Raw genomic sequence first — 20,598 nt, 5'->3', positions numbered from 1 at the left:
CAAGATCCGAGGCTTCAAGATTTGCTCCTTTTGCAAAACTGCTGAACTGTTAAATTATGGACACTTCAGAAGCCTGTCTTGTCTTTGTAAAGATTATGTTTCTGACAGTGGTGTCATCTGCTGCTCTGTTTGCAACTGAACATATGCTTTCTCTTGTTCAATTTCAAGCTCTTTTAGTGGAGTACGTAATGAAATCATTATTGCAGTCTCGGAAATAGAGAATTTGTCAAGTTCAAAGTATGATGGCAAATTCCTGAACTGATCGGTCATCACAAAAATTGAATCTCTTGGCAGTTGTTGGGAAGAACAACAGACATACCACTATAAAACATTATGAAAAAAAAAAAAATTATAAAGCACCAGCTCAGTGAGATTGAGTGAGCATAGGTGTTATCTTCAGACTGTAGAAAAATGAAGGTAAAGCTCTGTTCATTTCGGTAAAGCTAATGTCTAGGAACCAACTGGTAGCCTAGATTTGCTTCCTTTGATAATGCAGTGTTTGGGCTGCTTCCCAAGCCAAAATTGGTACTCTTGCATTGGTGTCCATTGCTTGTTTTCAGTGCTGATTCCAAGAATTGCTGGCAGTGTGCAAACAGTGCAGGAGAGGAAGTCTTGATTTGAAGTACATTACTTCCAAGTGAAAGCCCTGTTAACAGTGGAGCGAGCCAAGCAGGTTGTTACCTGCAGGGAGGGACTTCTTCCTGTAGAAGAGTCTCATCTATCATACACAAGGACTAAAGCTAGGTGGAATGAGTTTTCTAGGGTATGGTTTTAGGTAATTGAGAGAAGATACCAGCAATGGAGGAGAACCAGTGTCTTAGAACTCTGAAGCCAAATGAGCTGTCAGGGTGAAGACTGAGACAAAGTTTTGTTGTTTTACAAAAATTTGTTTGTCTTTTTTTTTTTTCTTTTGTAGTGAAACAGTTAGTTTAGCATTACTTTTATAATACCTGTTTCCAATTTAGTTACTGAAAGCAAAATAATAATAATAATAATCCAAAGTGTGGCAGTGCTGTATTACCATGAAAGACCACTAGGGAGGATTAGGAAAGCAGGTATTGATTATTTCAGGATTTAGAGTGAAACAATCTGACTTTTAGGATGGGATGTTAGAAGATCAGAGAATTTCTTAAACTTATGTTATCCTTGGAGAGGCTGCTGTATAGTATATAGCGTTCTAGTTTGCAGATGTGTTCTCAGGCTCTTGTACCGTTGGACGTTTTTTTTTCCTCCAAACTGTTGTGCTTAATGAGTTGCGCTTTAAAATCCAGGAGGAAGCTCTAAACCCAGATATTGAAAAGCTCAGAGGACAGGCATTGGATCATCCTCAGTATGCAGCCTGCCAAGGAACTTTAGATTATCTCTGGGAGATCTGATGGATCCTTCATGCTCTAGTGTCTGCTGTGTCTTTTTCAGCTGCATTGGAATCTAGGTATTTGAGCAATTGGGGCCAGAGCTATCAGTCTGGCAGAACTTGGAGCCTATAATCCTGACTTCCAGCTGTTTTCCCTGATATTTGTATTAATGTGGTTAGTAGTCCACTAGATAAAAAAATATAAGAACTTGTCTTCTAAAACTAGAAGGTGTGGGTGTTTTTCTTTCTGTGGATTTCTTTTCTGAAATTTTCTGATTTTTTTTTCCCCAACTTTCTTTTACTTCCTTATGTATCATGCTATTGGTAAACATTATCAGTTTTCTCTGTTGTGGTTTCCCTTATAAGTGTGACACAGATGTACCTTTGTTTCTTTTGTCCATTAGCAATGTAATTTTGTACCTCATTTTCTAACGGAGTTGACCTAAGTGAATCCTGCTTTTTAACCTCTTTTAGAAATTAACTGTGAGCTGCAAAGCAGGTAGGTTTTGTTCTATCTATCCATCATAAGAATAATGGAGTTCTAATTCTCTATAAAGCTAGGTTTCTGGGTTTCGTTTGTTTTGGGGCTGCACACTTTAGATTCTTCCTCTCTTCAAAATAGTGGTTCCCCATTATCACAGATAGCAGGTTTTAGTTTTAGTAGATGACATTCAGATCCTTGTCATATTATTTTCTGGTCTGGTGCCTGGTGTCCTCCTTTACTGTCAGTATATTCACATGTGGTTGATTTATTGAAGATTCTGAGAGATTGATTATGCTTTAAATTTTAGTGTTTGTATCCAATGGAATGCCATCATGTCTTTACCCTCAGTGTAGCATTTTTAATCTGCTTTGAAAAGTTAAAAATAAAAAGTTGCAGTTGACAGCTGTGGGGCCACATTATCAGATGATTTTGGGAGCTTGAAGTACATATAGTACATAAAGCTGTGATGCATTGAGAGCTGAATATTATCTGTGGTTCTGTTTATGTCAGACAAGAAAAGATATAGTAGAGGTAGAGAAGGGTCCACAAAAACATAAAATAAATTTTATTATAGAGTCACTTCTATGTGAAGAGAGATGTGGACTAGTTCAGCCTGGGAAAGAGACAACTGAGAAGAGGTACAACAGAGGTACCATGAATACTAAACTGGCAGAGAACAAGGATATATTTATTATTTTTTTATTATTATTATTATTATTATTTAACAGAAGGACTGTAGGGCACCAAATACAATAGTCAAGCAAAAAATTAGCTGAAACAGATTTCATCACTGGAGATCTAAAGTAAAGGTGTGTTCGAAAGAGACTGTGCAAATGCAAGTTAATCAGGGGCTGTTAAACACAGTTGTATGGGAAATCCTTAAATTTTTGATTGGCAGAAACTGGGAGGGAAAGAATGTACATGCATGTCACTTTTCTTGTCACCTTTCACTAAAAATCTGTTACTAACTGCTTTTAAGGTAGGTGTTCTTAATTTACATTATGCCTGATTGGGTTGTAAGGGAGACTGAGAGAGGTCTTGCGCTGCTCTGTTGACGGTTTCTTTAAAGATGAACGCAGTGCTTAGCTATGCAAATGTTTTAGAGGTGTTTGAGAGAGAAACATTTTGCATTTGGAAAACTGAGGAACAGAAGTATGAATGGCTGGTCTAAGATTCCTTTGAGTTTCAGGCAAGGTTTAAATTAAGAGTCAGTGTCTACTGGTTTCATATACTTCCTGTTTGATACTGAGACTCCGTGTTCCAAGATAAGAGAGGTGGCAGCTGATTTTGTTCAATACGTGCTGCAATATTGATAGTATGCACGGTAAGGTTGGCTTATGTTTATTTCTGCCTTCTAACTTACCTTCGTTTGATCTTCTGTGGAATCTTCCAGTATGGTTTCTTACAGTTTAGAAATTATTTCTAATGATTAGTTTATAACCGTTTTACTTCAGATTTTTGTAGAAGTTCTGTTTAATATATATTTTTTTTTACTGAGTTTTTTTTGTGATCTCACTGTGTTGTTCCCTTTTTTTTTTTTCTTTTATTGGTAACGGAACTGTGGATTTATTACCTTTTAGGGGATGGAAGGAGAATGTGGAGAGAGTCAGCCTTTGTCCTAAAGGAATATTTAGTGCTGCATTGTTTAGTTCTACACACTTGCATAGTTCAGCAGATTTATCCCACTTAATGTTCTTCAGAAACAGTCTTGTATGTTTTATACAGAAGAAGGAATTTCTGGCATTTAGAATGAGAGAAGTCCATAAGACGTTCTTCTCTTTCCTTATTTTTCTTTTTTTTCCTTTTCTGATTCTGCTTATTGATTCTGGGTTGTCCTGTGTTACAGGCGATTATCTGGCACGATAGATGTGATTGGACAGACCATCACTATCAGCAGGGTGGAAGGACGACGGCGTGCTAATGAAAACAGCAACATACAGGTTTTATACTGCAGATTTGAACACTATCTTTGACTAAAGGACTCTTTTGCTTTCCCCATAGCTTCTGACTAAACATTTCAGTGTGTATGAATGAGTAATACAGAAGTAGCTTTAAGTTCAGTAAGAAAGTTGTGGAAGTTAATTGAAATATATTAAGATGAAATATTTGATATATTTCAAAAGAGAAAGATTTTGGTATATTCTTACTGAAAGGAAATGAGCAATATTGCAGACTTACAATTTAGGAGACAGCATTGGCTCTGCTAGATCTGCATGGGATAGCATTTTGTTTACCAAGTGACAAAGATGAATATTTAAAATGACTGTCCGTTCCTTCCCTATTCCTTCAGACACTGCTGCTGAAAGTGAAAGCCTCTTCATATGCAGTTTGAGAAATGCAGTCTTTTAAAAATAAGTTGTGAAGGAATAAATAGTTGATAGTACCTTTTTTAAGTTGTATTTTATTATTTTACCATAAATTGTAAGAATAGTCTTTATGGGCTTGGATTGTCTTAAGAAAACAACTAAATGCATTAACATTGAATACATTTGTTCTCTCCTGACTTACCTGTGAAGAGTCAAGGTTGCTTGGTGCCTTAGCTGTGTTTCCATGCCAACTTAGGTTGAGGTTAATAAATGAAAATAGTAATGGATTGTAGTGCTTATGTTGAAAATGCTGCCATGGGTTTTTCAGCTGATCTCACAGTGTTAAAGTAATTAAAAATTCGGGGTTTTAATGCTTTTCATATTGATTTTAAAAGTATTTTCCTTCATATATAAGTTTAAGATGGTGTTTTGAGCCATATTCAGATGGCTTACATTCCCTCTCAAATCTTACATTTGATGTTCCCTGTTGGCTGCTCTTAGACCCCCAGAGGTACTTGGCAAGTATGGGACACTGAACATAGGGATGCAGATAAAACTTAAACCATCTGAATATGGCTCTTTAGATGCATAAGTAATACTTTCATGTTGTAGTAACTGGAAAGAAAGGAAACCTATCTTCTACCCTTTTGACATAGCAATTGTAACTATAGTTTGATATTTTACAGGTTCTTTCAGAACGATCTAATCCTGAAGTAGACAATTTTACCAAGCCACCTCCATTTTTCCCTCCAGGAGCTCCACCTACCCACCTTCCACCACCTCCTTTCATCCCACCCCCTCCAACTGTCAGTACTGCTCCACCTCTGATTCCCCCACCAGGTAAATATCCTGCACTACACAGGATGTGAAAAGTGAGAGATGCATTGTCATCAAAAGTTTATCATTCCTTGCGCATTTGGCTATATGTGCAGAATTTCAGAATTTTGTGTTCTACTCTTGTATTAAATGTATCTGGAAGGCAAAAAGAGAAACTTCTGTCTTTACTTCTTTCTCAGTAAGCGTAATCCCAAGTAGTAAATAATTACCTGAAGACTAAACGTTGGATCTTGTGTCCTTGAAAATGTTTGAAGTGAGAAGCTGTTTTCTGTAATGCAACTACTGTTAATGCTGTTGAGAGGTACATGCTAACAAATCATTCTTCAACTTTTGAGAGCAGCAACAGAAACTTCGATTCCCCTTTCCCCTCACAGTATGTATGAATTCCCAGAAGTCTGATAAGAATTGCATTTGTGCCATATCCTTTCTTTCAGTCAGAGGTCTTATTAGCACACAGTCTTTTTGTCCAGCATCCTCTGTCTGCGAATTTTAGAGGAATCAAAGCTCTTTGAGAACTCTTCTCATTGTTAAATCTGGTTTGAAATTACTGATATTTGCTGAAACTTGATATTTATAGAAATTTACTGGGAAGAGTGTCATGGGCATTTGCACAAATAGCGCAGTTACCCGAGTGTTGTCATTTTAAGGAGTTAAATTCGAAAGGACTTAGCAAGAAACTAAGAAGAATGGTCAGTGAGAAGTAAAATAGATGGAGAAACTTTGGGGAGTATTTGAGTAGGAAAGTGAAAGATTTGTTTACAGAAGAGGCTGATTTAAAGAGGAGCCCCTTTCCTTATTTTCTCCCTCTTGCTTGCATTCTATTGCTTGACTTGTTCTGAAATCATGCTGAGCAGTTTCTTTGCTGCTCTTTCACATAGGGAATCTTTTAAATGTTTCTCTAGTAATAGTGTTATGTATAAGCAAGGAATTAACATTATTATTTCTGTGCAACGACATTGTGTGTGGCTTTATAGGGTTTAAATCCTCATAGAAGAGATTGCGTTCTTCAATTGCTGCTGCTGATTTTAAAACTATTAACTCCTGCTGCCTGGCAAGCTCTATCTTTCATCAGTGACTGTCATACACAAAATGGTGCAATCTAGAAAACGGAAGAGAAGAGATTTAAAGATGAAAGAATTCTGTGCCCTTTTCCAAGTTTTTGTACATAAATATAAAAAATAGGGTGTCTGAAGAGAGTACGCTACTGCTCTGGCAATTTTGTGACGTTTGCTTACTGCAGGGGAGCATGGGAGGAATGTGATGCTAATGTAACTGGTGTTAAGCTGCATTAAAACCTTTCTGATAAAATAATACAGGTAATGCATTGCAAGTTTTTAGAAAGTAATTGTAATTGTTGTACAGAAAACGTGATCTAAATTGTATATTATTAAAAGCATGAGAAGAACCCTCACAGGTTCCCCAAATGCACTTGGTGCAGGGATGTCATGTAGGTGTACTGGACTGTTCTTATGAAACCTTCTCACCTGTTGAGCTTTTAAAGGTGAAAGAAATCCACATGTGTTACAGATCTAGCAAGCAGGTTTGGCTTCAGTCTTGTGGTTTACAGACAGGTTTATGACATACACTTGTTCAGAAGGTCGCCTTCAACATCCTTCCGTGCTTTGAGTAGATTTGAAAATAACGATTAAGAGCTGTGGATTTGGTTTCTTCAGGCCTGTGTTTTAATTGTGCTGTTGCCAGCTCTTTATCTTCAAAGCTTTTCCTAAAATAGAATCTGCCATCCCTCCTAGGTTCAATGGAGGAGGAGGAAAAAACCTACTCTTACACAATATTAAACCGAGACTACTTGCCAGAAAATTTAAGTATTCCAAATATAAAACATCCTCCAAAACTCCCTTTGAAAAAGGATCTCGCTTTGAAGTTAGATCTCTTGTTCTGAATTCATTCAGTCTTGCGATTCAAATCTTTTTTGAGGAACTGGAACGATTCAAATGGCCAACTGCAGAAAATTCTCAAATACTCCTAGGAGATCACTGGCAGTGGCAAAAAATGTATTGGTTTTTGTTTGCTTGGTTTATTGCTGCGTTGGAGTAATTTAAATCTAAAGAAGAACGTGGATGCTTCTGTTTAACAGGCTTTAAAAGTAGTTTTATGTGATTTGGTTTTAAGAGAGTAGTTAAAATGTGACATATATTTGTGATATTAAAAAAAAAAAAAGTATTGAACTTCTTTTGCATAACTTTGGGAAGTTTGACTGCCTAGACTTATACCAGGGCTTGGCAAGTAACTGTACATCTGCTCAGCGCCAGCATTCTTAGTTTGTACTTTTTATCTTGTGATAAATGAGAGAGAATTTTACTTAGTTTAGCCTGTGGCAAAAGAAGTTTTTACACCAAGGTGACTTTTGTTACATTGCTGGGGGCTATTACACAGTTCAGCTAATTTGCAGTATGTTGTTCAGCTATGGCAGCATTCTCATATTTGGTTCCTTACACTGCAAGCGGAGCAGGTGTGGCATTGCTTTCCTTTAGTAAAACTTGCTTGATTTTCTGTAAATATTTACCAGCCTTTGGTGAGTAGGATGGTGTACAATGTCCTGAGCAATTTTGAGCACGTTAGGTCAAATGCTGCGCTAATGCCATTTGGATTGCTTTTGACACATCAGTCTGAATATTTAGGTATAGGCCAGGTGTATCTTTGTGGCAGTACAATGTGTTGTAGGGATGTGACATGATCTACGCTAAGTCACCTTGCACTGGTACTTGCTTAGTTTGTACATTGCAGGAAATGACTCAATATTTCAGAGGCTTTTTTCTTTCTCAGAAGAAGTAATTGTCTGATGAAGCTTCAAGTATATTTTCATACACTGCATTAGTAAAATGCAAAGGAGTGAAGAGTTAAGAGATTCTTAATTTTCCATTAACTGAAGTTTATGATTTTTTTTTTTTATTTCTTGTTTTGTGTCACATTCATGTGTTAGTGAAGAAGGTAAGGATAAAAACCTCGTTTAGATCTTTTTAGTGATACTTGCTAACTTGGAATGTAGAAGAATGTTTCTTCTGTTATGATACCATCAAGTAAATAAGCTTCTGTCATTAATCATGACTTCTTAAACATTCTTAAATTGTCATTAATCATGACTTCTTAAATGGTCTTAAAGGTTTTTGAGGAAAAAATACCTGTGTGTTTTTCTAGTATAATACCCTGCATTAACCAATTCATTAAAATTATTTGGACGTTTGGTTTCTGGATATCAGTTGTATTCAATCTGTCTTGATTTTATTTGAATGGCTCTCAAGTGAAATTCTTCATTTGGCTTTTAATCTTGTGATGAGATTTTTATTTGTATTTCTGCACAAGATAAAATTCTGATTAAACCACTAATATATTCCTCAGAATTTCTTCGTTTTTGTAAAGAATATTAGCTGATGGCTCTCTAGGCAGTTCTGTGCATAGTGCTGAGCACCATGTTCAGAGCTAACAATGTACTGGTTTTAGTGCAGCAATTAAAATTACTTTAAGCATAAGAAAGAGCTCATAAATTAATTAATTAGAGAGAACTTCTGCTGTTTTTCTAGCTTATGTTCTTAACATTGTTGTTAAGATATTTTCTATATCCTTTTATATATATATTTTCTATGTTGTAAGCTTATGAAAAATTTAAGATGGACAATTAACCAAAAAAGATGAACAGAAAATACTTCCGCTCTGCAACAATTTGAGTTCTCAGTCTTCATTTCTTTCAGAAATTTTCATTAGGAGTGTTTAGTCTTTTAAATGTTACCCTGTTAAACTTTTTATGGTGTGATTTCCAGTGTTCTCAACAACAGTAGCACACATTGGAAAGCTTGTGTGCTGGTGAAAAGAAAATGACTCATGCAGTTTAGAAATTTGGCTTTTGGGTTTCACTGTCTCCTGATTTACATTTTGGCTGAGAGATTAGATCTTAAATCTTCAGGATTGGACAGCAAACGCAATTTCACTTCACAGTTTGTTTAATCCTTTAGGATTCATGCTGGTAAGAATTCACGTCAGTGAAATCACCAGCAATTAGTGAGCGTTGATACTGATTACTCTTCCTCAGCTTGCATATTCCTTCGTTCTGTCCTTCTGCCAAGGCAATTTGGGAGCAGTTGGCATTTCTAGACATTGTAGTATGTAGCTGTTGCTGCCATACAATAGCCTTCTAGTTCTAATGTTGAACTAATGATATATACATAACGTTAATCACACAGTGGCCAGTACATCTAGGATATTCTCTGAATGATGAAGTCTGGAACTTGAATGAGATGGGGTTTAATTTAAGTGGGTCTGGCTGCTGTTCTGTCTGGCTGTTTATGCAGTTATGGCAAAACTGATGAAAGCACTTGGCAAAGTTTTCTGTTCTCTCCTCCTGCGAAGTCTTGCAGTGAGTTCTCAAATTGAAAGTACGTATTTTTTAATGGAAGTAGAGTTGCTCATAACTGAAAAGGCTTTATGCCTGGTAGTCTATTTTCTGACAGTATTGTTTTAGCCTGATTTATTATTTTCATGTAACAATGTTTTGTGTGTTCAATTAAGGTAAAGCTAGGTCTTTGCAAAATATGAGAAGATCATGTCCTTTAAAGGGTGATTTTTACCTTGTAATCATTCCTTTCATAATCAAATAGGATAGATTTACATGTTGAGGCAGTATATTTTGTTAGGTCAGCTAATTTAGCTGGGAACAATTTCTCAACTTTTAGTTGGATTTGTAACAGCTAACCAGAAATGTTAGAACGCGTTTGCGATAAAGGATGCTCCTTTCATAGATATTTACAAGAAAATAGGGAACCGAACAATTTTTTTCCCTCCAAGTAGCAACTCAATGATTAATTGCAGTGTGGCATAGCATTGACTGAAAAGTCTGTAATGGTTACTGTTGCTAGATTATTTTGTCCATGTGGACCTACAGTTTCCTATACTAAGCTATTAAAGGTCAGAGGCCAATTGCATTTCATCCAGTCATGGAATATAAAATAAAGGAAATACGTTCTATGGAATGTTACTTTCCTTCTGGATGCTAAACATTTTAGGGTTGTGGATTTAATACTAATCTTGAGACCCAGAGTCAGTCTTCATTGGTTTTGTCTCTAATTAAATAAGATCCTGAAGAATAAGAATTTAAATAAAAAGCCATATTTCACAAGATTTGCATAAGTGTCTTAACGATTGGCATTAATGCGAGACCTTGATCTGAGGACACAGAAAATAAGTTATCATTCTTCTTCATCATGTATGTGGTGATAGCTCAATCTGATTTTAGATCTACAGATAATAAACATAACCTGTTACTATAACTGATGTGTTATTTGTTGTCTTTTTAGGTATACCAATAACAGTGCCACCACCAGGTAAAGTTGCTTAAAATCTTTTTCCACATTTTGTTGGGAAATGAAAATTTAACTGATGTGCAACTTGTCAACTTCCTTTTAGTTATATAGATAAAAGTTCGTAAGTACAAAACTATGTGTAGGCTCAGTTATTTTGATGCCAGGCAGACAAGAAAATTTATGAAAATGCTGTTGACTAGCGGACCTAATCAGCCAGTTTCTTAGATGTGTGCTTCCATCTTTTCTTTCTATTATTTTTTTTTTTCAGCTATGCAGATTATAGTTGTGATTGTTGTTTATTAAGTATTGTTAGATATTCAAGAATTTTCCTGTGCTTCTAAATTCTTGTATTTTTAAGAATGGTAAGGTATTTAATTTGAAGCACTGATAATGCAGGTTTAATACTCTGCCTTTGTTAAGCTGGAAAGTAGTTTTGAGACTTGCAAAATAAAACCCATTTACACAGTGAGAAACAATTTTTGCATTCTACTCTCTGGAATTTGCCATTGTTTGCTTGGCTTAATTCTTTTATGTGTTTATGTTTTGGTGTTGGTTTTTTTTTTCTTTTTTCCTCCTCACTTAATTTATTATTACAGGCTTTCCACCACCACCTGGCGGTCCTCCACCTTCCCTCATACCCACAATAGAAAGGTGATTATCCGTTTGAAATCTTATAAAGCAATATATCAGTATTCTGTAACTGAAGTAAATTCATAAGGACTCTCACACTACCTAGTGTTTTATGGATTTTTTCTGGGAGTGGGGAGACAGTTCCAGATTTTTGCAGTGGTTTTACAGAAATGTTACTAGTCTCACCTGTCTGACACTATTCTTTTGAGTAGGTTACTTGAGCACTTATTAGTTTAGTTGAGTTATGACACTATATCAATGCCAAGACTTAAGAACAGAGTCAAGGTAATGATTGTTAAAGTGTTCTTTAGTAGTCTGAAGACTTGTTTAAGTGAACTGTATACTTGGCAGCTACTGTATCCTTTTCTATAAAGGCAAATAAACAATTTGGCGACAGATTCAAGCCCTCATAAGCTATAGAAAATGCCAGAGTTCTACGGAATCTAAATTTCTATTTCTACTGCGTTTGTTCTAAGTGTTCAGCTTTAATAGGCCTAACTGTTTTTTCAATATCTTTTTTTATGTACGTTTACATGTATATGTGTACATGTGTTTTTTTAGAAAATATGTATATATGAAAGCAAGAAAAAAAAGTTGTCCAGCACAGTCCTTGAAAAGTATTTATATTTTGCTAGAGGCCAAAACCAGGTCAAATACAAAGCCCACTTAAAAAGATGGTGCAAACCTCTTGCCAGTCCTTTGGATTTCACTGAAGGAAGGTGCACCCATCTTTTCCTTTGAAATTGAAAATTCTATTAAAATATATGCTACAGGATGATGGTAAATCTCTGAGAAAATCCTCGTCTGATTTAATTCAGAAAAAACCCGTAACTGGATACATTTGATGTGCATGAAAGTAATTTTTTTTATTTCATATTGACAGTTACTGTGAGTGACTGCTTCTTCTGACTGTTAAGCAGTGGTCATTGCATTTAGTTATAGTGAATATTTATATAGTTTCTGAAATACGATGTGAAAAAATCAAGTTTATTGTGGAACATAGGAGTTAAATCTCATACTTGTAAATGTTGAGATGTTGCGTTGGCCTTTCATTATCATTATTTCTGTTTTGTTTTTAAATTAAGCTAACCTAAAACTTACTACTTAATGCTAAAGTGCGTTCAAGAACAGAAATAACACTTAGGTTAGATACGGCAAAGATAATTCATTTAAGTTATGTAGGAAGTGGTAAAAGTCATGGAAGAGTTATGTATGTATGAATAATGTCCTGTGCACATACCATCCTTTTTGACCTTTCTGTTTTTTACCTACTTGAGTTGGCTACCTCTGAAAGAAGTCAGCCTAGGAAATGTGTAGCTAATTTTAGTAGTTTATTTATAGAACTACACATTTGAAGTCCACCTGTTCTTAGATGTGCTCACATACTTACTTTTTAACAGAAAGAATGAGAATGGCTTCATTCATGAATGAAGAACTTTTCAAGCAATTGGAGATTAAGTTCGGTATCTGTGCAGAAACATCTTATGATATAAGAAACGTTTGAAATAGAAGATTCGTTGAAAATAGAAAAGAACAGCTTTGATGATATGGATATTTTTTGGTTTAAATTTTAAGAAGAGAGAATGCTATTTTCACCTCCTGTAGTAAAGCATGAAATATACATATTTGTGTTGACAGACAGCTTCCTTAATTAGTGATGCTCAAAATGGAGGTCCTAAATCCATTATAACAAACACTTTGTTTTAGACTGTACAGTGGAATTCAGGGGAATAATATTAAAAGTATATATTTATTGATGGAGGTAGCTTTGGTAAAACTGGATTTTTACATGTATTTTCTTTTCAATAGTGGACATTCTTCTGGATATGATGGTCGTCCTGTTCGTGCATTTTCATATGGCAGTGGTGAGTAAGCTTGCTGGCTTTGAAAATTTCAACTAGTGCTATATCAAATTGTTTGATATACTTACCAGGATTTTAGCTAAGAGACTAAACAGGTCCTTCCAATAATTCATTACGAAAGCTCGTTGCATACCACTGTAAAGATACATGCTGTTGCAGATTTAACACCTGTTGCTAAATACTATTGGTTTGCTTACTTATATATGTGCTGGAAATCTTGCCATGCTGCTTTTGCAGAACTGGGGTTTTGAAAAATAATACTGTAATATGGACTGCAAGTGAGGGAGACTTTTCCAAGAACTAGTAGAATTTAGAAGCAGGAGAACAAGTATTGTTGAGATACCATCAGAATTTTAACCCGCAAGACTAATCATTGAGAAGTCCTGAGTGAGGTACCTCTCCTTTGAAAAACTGTCTAAGTTTGTTTCCATGGGCAGAGACATCTTTCACTAGATCAGGTTGCTCAAAGTCCCATCCAACCTGACCTTGAACACTTGCAACGATAGGGCATCCTCAGCTTCTCTGGGCTACTTGTTCCAGTGTTCCCACCACCCTCACAAGAATTTCTTCCTTGTCCAACCTAAACCTACATTTTTTCAGTTTAAAACCATTGCCCCTTGTCCTGTCACTACAGGCCCTGGTAAAAAGTCTGTTTTTACCATTGGCAGGGAGGCATTGGATTAGGTGATCTTTGATGGTCCCTTCCAACCCAAACCTGTCTGTGATTCTATGTTTATTTTTCCTTTCCAATTTGGGCTAGGTCAGGAAGAAGCTGATATCTTAGTATTGCTATCACTCTTTTGGATTAGAGCTATGCTAGGTGACACTTCGGAACTCACTGTAGGTTCAGTGGATGTCCATTTGATTGCACACAAGTCTCTTTTTACCATCTTTCTTATAACCCTCATTAAGTATTGAAAGGCTGCAGTAAGATCACTGCAGAGCCTTCTCTTCTCCAGGCTGAACAACCTAGGAAATATGTTCCAGCTCTCTGACGATTTTTCGTGGCCCTCCTCTGGACCTGCTGTAACATGACTTTCTTGTTCTGAGGGACGAAGAGCTGGATGCAGTGCTGCGAGTGGGGTGTCATGAGCGCACACAGGGAGAATCATCGCCCTCAGCCTGCTGGCCACGCTTCTTTTTATGCAGCCGAGGATATGATTGGCTTTCTGGGCTGCAAACTCACATTGTGAGCTCATATTTAATTCTTCATCCACCATTATCCCCAAGTTCTCTACAGGGCTGCTCTCAACCAGTTCGTCATGGAATCTGTACTGATACTGAGGATTGCCCAGACCCAGGTGCAGGACCTTGTGTGTTGCTAGTTACTGCCTCTGCCCTCAGTGCATCTGCCATCCAGCCACAGGCCCAGTGCCTTTTCTTCCAGCTGACTTTTTCTGTCTCCTTGCCCTTTGTTCCTTTCGACCCTAGCTGCTGGGAGGAGAAATTGGAGGGAAAGTTCTGTCCAGTTCTGCAGATCCATAATGTTCAGCACCGATCAAACATTCAGATAATGTATCTCCTAAATGTTTGTAACTCTTTAGAGAGGATATACAAAATTACATTGTTGAATGGCTTCTAATTTCTTGAAGTTGGAGCAATTTATGGAGTAGCAAGTGGTACTTTGTTGACATTGAAAGGATCCTCATGGGTTATCAAGTGTTTGCTTTCATGTGTGGAAGCTTGTTATTTTTCAGGAATTCTCGATGTGGACAAACAGCTGCTTTATGCTAACTACTTTTTTAGCAGTAATCAAACTGTTTGCTGAAATTTTAGCAAAAAGGTAAAGCTGAGGCAGACAATTAAGATACCCAAGTGACTACTTTGCAGAAGCTTCAACATCTAAAGCCGTGCAGAGTATCATAAGGAAAGCAGTCTTACACTGATTAGTACATACATTGCATCTAATAAGTAGTCTCCAATTTAGAATATTTTTCACTTTGCAATCTCATCTGTTAGAGTTTGCTATTCTGTCAAGTAGTATCAGGGACACAAAAATATTTCTAAGTTTTATGTTGACCTTCAGGGGTCATGGCATGCTTATGTTGTTGCAGTACCAATATTTGAAAGACAACTGTTGTCCTGATCATGACAACATTGTATTAGAACTTTTTTAGCAGGGTTAAAAAAATTACGTTTGCCTTTGTGTGGTTATGGAGACCAGGGAACAGTCTGCTCCCATCTTCCCAGTGTATCTGGCATCCTTGTTGTGGCAAAAGCTTTCATACTTCCTGCACAAAGCAAATTGTCTGTCTCTAAACTGTGCCTGTTATATGGATTTTTAGGTCTGTAGAAGCTCAGTGGCATGTTATTGCTGCTGTTCATCTCTTAGTGAAAGATGTTTTCCTGTCCAGCATCTTACGCTCACAGTCCCCGTTTCACAACGTGATTGCTGGCCAGTATTTTACCAGCGCAGTCTGTGCATCAGAACGTAGGTAAATTCAGGGTTAAGCAATGCAGTAGGGTACAGATGATCATTTTAATTAAGGATCGCTAAGTGTATTTGTTTAATAGTTGCTTTGGATGATAGCACTGAATCTCCAACCTGTTCTCCTCTTTACCAGTCTGTATGTTTCACAGCTTTGTCAAAATTGTGGGGGAAGATGAGCATATGGAATGCATTGCAAAAAATACTAATCTTGATTAAGACTCTAGCCTTTCTTCTGCCTATTCAAACTGCTAATCTCATGCCTTGGTGTCTCTTCCCTAGTGGTCAGGCATGTTTCCCACTGCAAGCCCATTAGGAAGGTTCATAGTAAAATGATATTCTTACCTTGTATCTTCAAGAATATCTATTTTGTCTTTGTACTCTTCCATCAATGCAGTTTCTTCAATTTGCTCTTAAATCCTTTCACAACTCAGTGCTACCTTTGACATCAGATCTTCGAATTTTATTGAGCTGTCAATATATGGCACTGCGTTCGGTCTGCCAGTGAAGTGACTTGGGTGCTTGTTCGCTTTTTCCTCAAGCATTTCTCTATTCTGTGCTCTAAATATCTTATGGACTTGCAAGAAATTTAGTGTTACAGAAACAGTTTGAGAGTCAGTATTTTTTGAGGCACAAAGAAGATGTATTAATAGTTTGCCTTACATTGTGACACCATCCAGCTTTAAATTTTTGAACCATCTCCAAACCAGGACTTAAGTCTCCAAAACTATTGGTTGTTCAAAGCTCCCTCTCTTCCTGTTTTAAAAATAAAATCAGAGTTAAACTTTGGAAGTGTCTTTCTTTCTGTAGAAATTATTAGAATAATCCATGTAGAAATACTAAAAGTGACATTCTAAGTAGGAAACGCAGAACACCAATTCATGTTGGAAAATAGACTTCTTTGTGTTGTGAATAATTATTGGTGAAAATCTAGATATGAAAATGCACAGAGAATCAAATAGCTGATTTGTCTCAGGTTATCAGGGTGGAAATGACATACTTCTGTCTGATAAGAATTACTGCAGATGTGAGGGAGTAACCAAAATTTATCGTAAAAGTTTATACTGCCATTAATAATGGTTTTGTAATATACATTTTAAGTTAAACTTAAGTTTACACTTTAGATCAGAATATTCTGGCAGCCAGTGTCTCGTAGACCATACGTATATTGTTGACATAGTGGCAAGTCAAGGAAATTAGCAGTCTTTAAAGTCCAGCTGTTTTTTTGCTATTTCTGGCTGCTTTCCTTAGAAGAATTTCAGGTTTTGGCAGTATAATGAACACATACTATTCTATTAGGGTATTTTTTTTTCTGTTAACTCCTCATTTTGTCTGTAGCCCTGAAGTGAAACAGTGTCAAGCATTTTGTTAGAGGCAAAAACTCTTATAAATGCTTTTTTAAAGAATTATAATACTTTTCATTGCAAATGTGTTTTAACAATGCAGTGTTTTTTCCTGCTCCGCTGCCTGCTCAAAAGGTCTTTTGTATTCCTCCTTTGTACGCTTGGCAAACTGCTGTCTTAAGCTTCTGCCAAAGCTTTCTGGGCCAGGCATACCCCAGACATTGTAGGCAAGGCAGTCTGAGCGTAGCTGTCAGGAGAAGCCACTGGTTTTATAACTCGACAGTGTTAAATACAGCATCAGTAATGCACTTTACATTGTTCAGTGGATATTTATGATAATTATACTATTAATGTCTCTTCATGACACCATGGAGTCAAGTGAATATTGTTCTCATATTATAGATAATGAAGTGGAACTCAAAACAAACGATTTATTGAAGACTATGTTATCATTGGCTAGCAAAGCAGATAAGCAGAAAGTGGGAAGTCCTCTGTACTATAAGTCCACTAGAGAGTGCTGTTTCCAGTTAAATACTGCAGCCCATATTTTTTGTTAACATGGTGCATTCACGGGGCTTCTGGAGAGGGAGGGCAGGACAGAACAATTGGGACATTAAGAGTAGTAGTTATTTTTTCCATTGGAGTTGGCAGAAAGCAGTGGAGAAGCATGTCCCTTCTCTTCTCATTGCTGGTTACCTAAAGAGGTTGTGAGACGGTGTTGTGATTTCCTTCTGAACTTCTTAAGCTTAACTTCTTAAGCCTGTCATCTTTTAGATTAAGATAATATGCTTAATTTTCTGAAAGGATTATATTTTAGTGGTAATAGTAGTTGTGCTCTCACCACAAAATGGTATCTTACAAAGCGCAAGTAGGAGCATTATTTCTTCTCCTCAGAATGAATTTGTGGAATTTATTCTAAAGCTGCTGTTAAAGCTGTGATCAGAAAAGTATGGCACAGCACAGTATAGAATATAAATTAGTGAATGAGAACTTTGTAACTAACTTTATATTTTAAATACAATGATTTTAAAAGCTAAAACATAAAAACAGTAGCTTCTAAATACAAAGTTGGAAGCATACTTTTTCTGTGTTTTTCTGAAGTGTACTTTCAGGTCCACCGAGTTTCAAAGGCAGTTTTGTTTTCTGGTTGTTCTTGTTGTTCGCCCAAAACAAAGCCATTTGACCACATAAAATCAGATTCTTTCAGCAAATCTTTGCACAATATTTTTTTTTTTTTTAAAAACGATTTAGACAGTCTTTGTGCTGTATATCCTGGTTCTGTACACCTTCATAACAAGTATTCAGATGAGTGGCAGAGACCTTTATTAGCATCATAGGAAAAGTGCAGTTTGCTCAGTCTTAACTTTTAGTGAAAGGGGAAGATTGAAAAATGTCATTGGAGGAGGCTGACAAACATCTGTGTTTTCATGCATAAGTAGTATTACAGTTTTCATATGGTATCAGATTTTGTTCTTTCTAATACCCACGTCTTTTTCTTTAGTCACCTTTCCGCACCTTGCAGGTTCTGCTCCTTCATGGTCTAGTCTTATGGACACCAGCAAACAGTGGGATTACTATGCACGAAGAGATAAGGATAGGGAACGTGAGAGAGAACGATCCAGAGATCGGGATCGTGACCGGGACCGAGACAGAGATCGAGAACGTACCAGAGACAGGGAAAGGGACCGAGATCACAGTCCAACGCCAAGTGTGTTCAACAGGTTAGTGAAATGTCTTAAGCATGCTGTAACTCTGTTCAAAACCCCGTGTCTGTGTTAAGTAGTGTACTTCGACAGTAAAATTCAGTGTTCAACTGTATATTCCAAAGAGCTAGAGGATGTGGCTTCCTTCCCCCTTTTCTCTTGGAAACTATAATTAAATTTCTAAATGTAAACCAGAACTGTAAAAACAACAGTATATGTCCAAACTCATCATAGTGCTTTTACAGGTTAAAGGTGTGATTTAAGCCCTGTGTATAAGCGAGATATCCAGCTCTCTGACATCAGTATTTCTAGAAAAATCCATGGAAGTACTAAACGAATCTTAGTTGCCGATTCAGTGCTAAGAGCAATGTGGTGCAACATTTGATCTTAATTAATGGTGATGTTAGCTGCTAAAATGGTTAGTTTGGTCATTAGCACTGGCTGGAGAATAATCTGTCCTATCTTTTTTAAAACTATTATTTCCAAACTATGACTTTCAAGGTCAAGAACTTTTTGTCGTTTTCAGGCAGATGTTGAAAATAGTGGTAGGTAACTTTATTCTATATTCTATTACACTTTCAACTGTCTAATTGCTCTAAAAAAAAAAAAAAAAGAAAAGAGCTGCAACTGTTCTGTGGTTCATGTGCACAAGTACAAAGCATTTAACGTTGAGCTCGCTATGACTCTGTAGAGCAGAAGTCTATTGGCTTGCCAGATTTATCTAAATTTACTTTGCTCATTATTTGCAAAGTATTTTGAGGTAAACCTCCTGACACTTTTCTCAGTTGTTTTTGTTAAGTTTCAATTTTTGCAGAACATATACACTAGCTATTAGGCTGATTGTTTTTACCAGTGCTTCTACGCTGTGGGGAATGAGAGTGCCTGGAGTCAGTGTTACTTCAGTTGAGAGATGACGTTTTTGCATGATGACTATTAGCTGAAGACGCAAACTGGGTGCAAGATCGGGGATTTTCCATGTATGCTGGTGTGGTGATGTCCTCTCCCGTGTGCATGTGCTATGTTCCAGGGTCAGTTTCTGAGAACTCAAGACCAATTTAAGCATCTGTTTCTCAGACAGCTTGATTGAAGGCCAGAAAGAAGCCTGGTCATTCAAGGGTGCTTGAAATGAACCTTAATAGCTTCCAGGCCTCGAGAAATCTCTGTGCTGCTGCCAGAGTTATCTGTAAAGGAGGGGGAAGAGCAGCCTCAACTTTTTTATGTGACTAAATTATCCACCATCTGTAGCAAAGCTGTTGCCACATGGCTGTGTAAGAAAATGGGAGGCCCTTAACTAGTCTTAAGTTGGTTTGGGAGTCACAGACAAGGTGGGAGAGGCTTAAGACAGAACATGCAGACATCATGTTTTTCAAGAAGGTTTATTTTCAGTTCTGTGCATTTAAGAAAATAGAATGAAACAAGCTATGAGGAAGACAATGTGAACTAGTTTAGAGACTGCATAGATGCATTACTTTTATTTAAATTCCCATTGTTCAGATTTTGCTCAAGCGACACTGATGGAATTTGGAGTAAGTGTCATCTTCAGCTTTTTACTGCTCAGGAATTACTGCTTTCAATGTTTTTTAGCAGTTCATTTCCAGATAAATATCCTGTATTTGTTCTATAGTATTTCTTAAAATTGTAAGAAAAAGGGAATTATTTTTATTCTGTTAGTATAACCAAAATGTGGTTTAAAAATGAACCTTCAACTGTCTTTATATTCTGTTCTACCTTTACCCTGGTATCCTCAGATGAAATTGTGCATTTTTACAATATATCTCACTGTGCCCCCTTGAGAAGATGCCATTCTTTTTGGACTCTTGTCCCTTCTGCAAAGACTATGTCTTTTTTTTTGTTTTGATGGTCTCAAGTCAATTAGTTACCACCAAAAATGTAAACTTTGGATTTTGATTGATATCTTACCAGGTTGTGGTTCTTCCTCAGCAATTTGAATAACAAAACCAAAACCCAACAACTGTGTTTGTAAGGTCCCAGAACCCAATAATCCAGTGCAGCAGAGCAGATGAGGGTGTCTTGGTTCACTGACAGACAGGAGAGTCCAGTGAAGAGAGGTCTGACAAGGTGGTTATCAGGGCTAAGGGGATGGAGTTTATTTATCTTGAAAGGGGCGGGATGAGGAGGGTTCTTAAGGTTATTTTCAACTGCCTGTGGGTGGTTATAGAGAAGATAGAGCCAGGCTCTTCTTCAAGGTGCACAGAGAAAGGACAAGAGGCAATAGTTAAAAGTCACAGCAAGGGAAATTCCAATTAGATATGGGGCGTGGGAGGGAATAATCACAAAAAGAGTGATCGGATGGTGAGGCAGGTTGTGGTGAGAGGTCA

At 36.8% G+C, this 20,598-nt stretch overlaps 1 protein-coding gene across 42 annotated transcripts in view; it reads left to right on the top strand.

The window, feature by feature from the left end:
• Nucleotides 1–20,598, top strand: part of FIP1L1 (factor interacting with PAPOLA and CPSF1) — a 43,722-nt gene that overhangs the window by 18,111 nt on the left and 5,013 nt on the right. For 19 of the 42 annotated variants that reach the window (XM_086463831.1, XM_086463848.1, XM_086463830.1 and 16 more), the window contains 6 exons: nucleotides 3,685–3,778; nucleotides 4,831–4,984; nucleotides 10,288–10,314; nucleotides 10,890–10,944; nucleotides 12,733–12,788; nucleotides 18,058–18,277. In XM_086463831.1, coding sequence (XP_086319957.1) covers nucleotides 3,685–3,778; nucleotides 4,831–4,984; nucleotides 10,288–10,314; nucleotides 10,890–10,944; nucleotides 12,733–12,788; nucleotides 18,058–18,277 — 606 coding nt within the window. Of the gene's footprint in view, nucleotides 1–3,684; nucleotides 3,779–4,830; nucleotides 4,985–10,287; nucleotides 10,315–10,889; nucleotides 10,945–12,732; nucleotides 12,789–16,958; nucleotides 17,076–18,057; nucleotides 18,289–20,598 lie in introns of all 42 variants that reach the window. The other 23 variants (XM_086463864.1, XM_086463857.1, XM_086463862.1 and 20 more) reach the window with 5 other exon arrangements.

The sequence above is a fragment of the Leptosomus discolor genome, chromosome 4, assembly GCF_034619465.1.
Source record: "Leptosomus discolor isolate bLepDis1 chromosome 4, bLepDis1.hap2, whole genome shotgun sequence".
NCBI classification, from domain to species: Eukaryota; Metazoa; Chordata; class Aves; order Leptosomiformes; family Leptosomidae; genus Leptosomus; species Leptosomus discolor.
The sequence above is the reverse complement of the archived record's forward strand: the minus strand, read 5'-3'. Positions and strand labels throughout refer to the sequence as shown.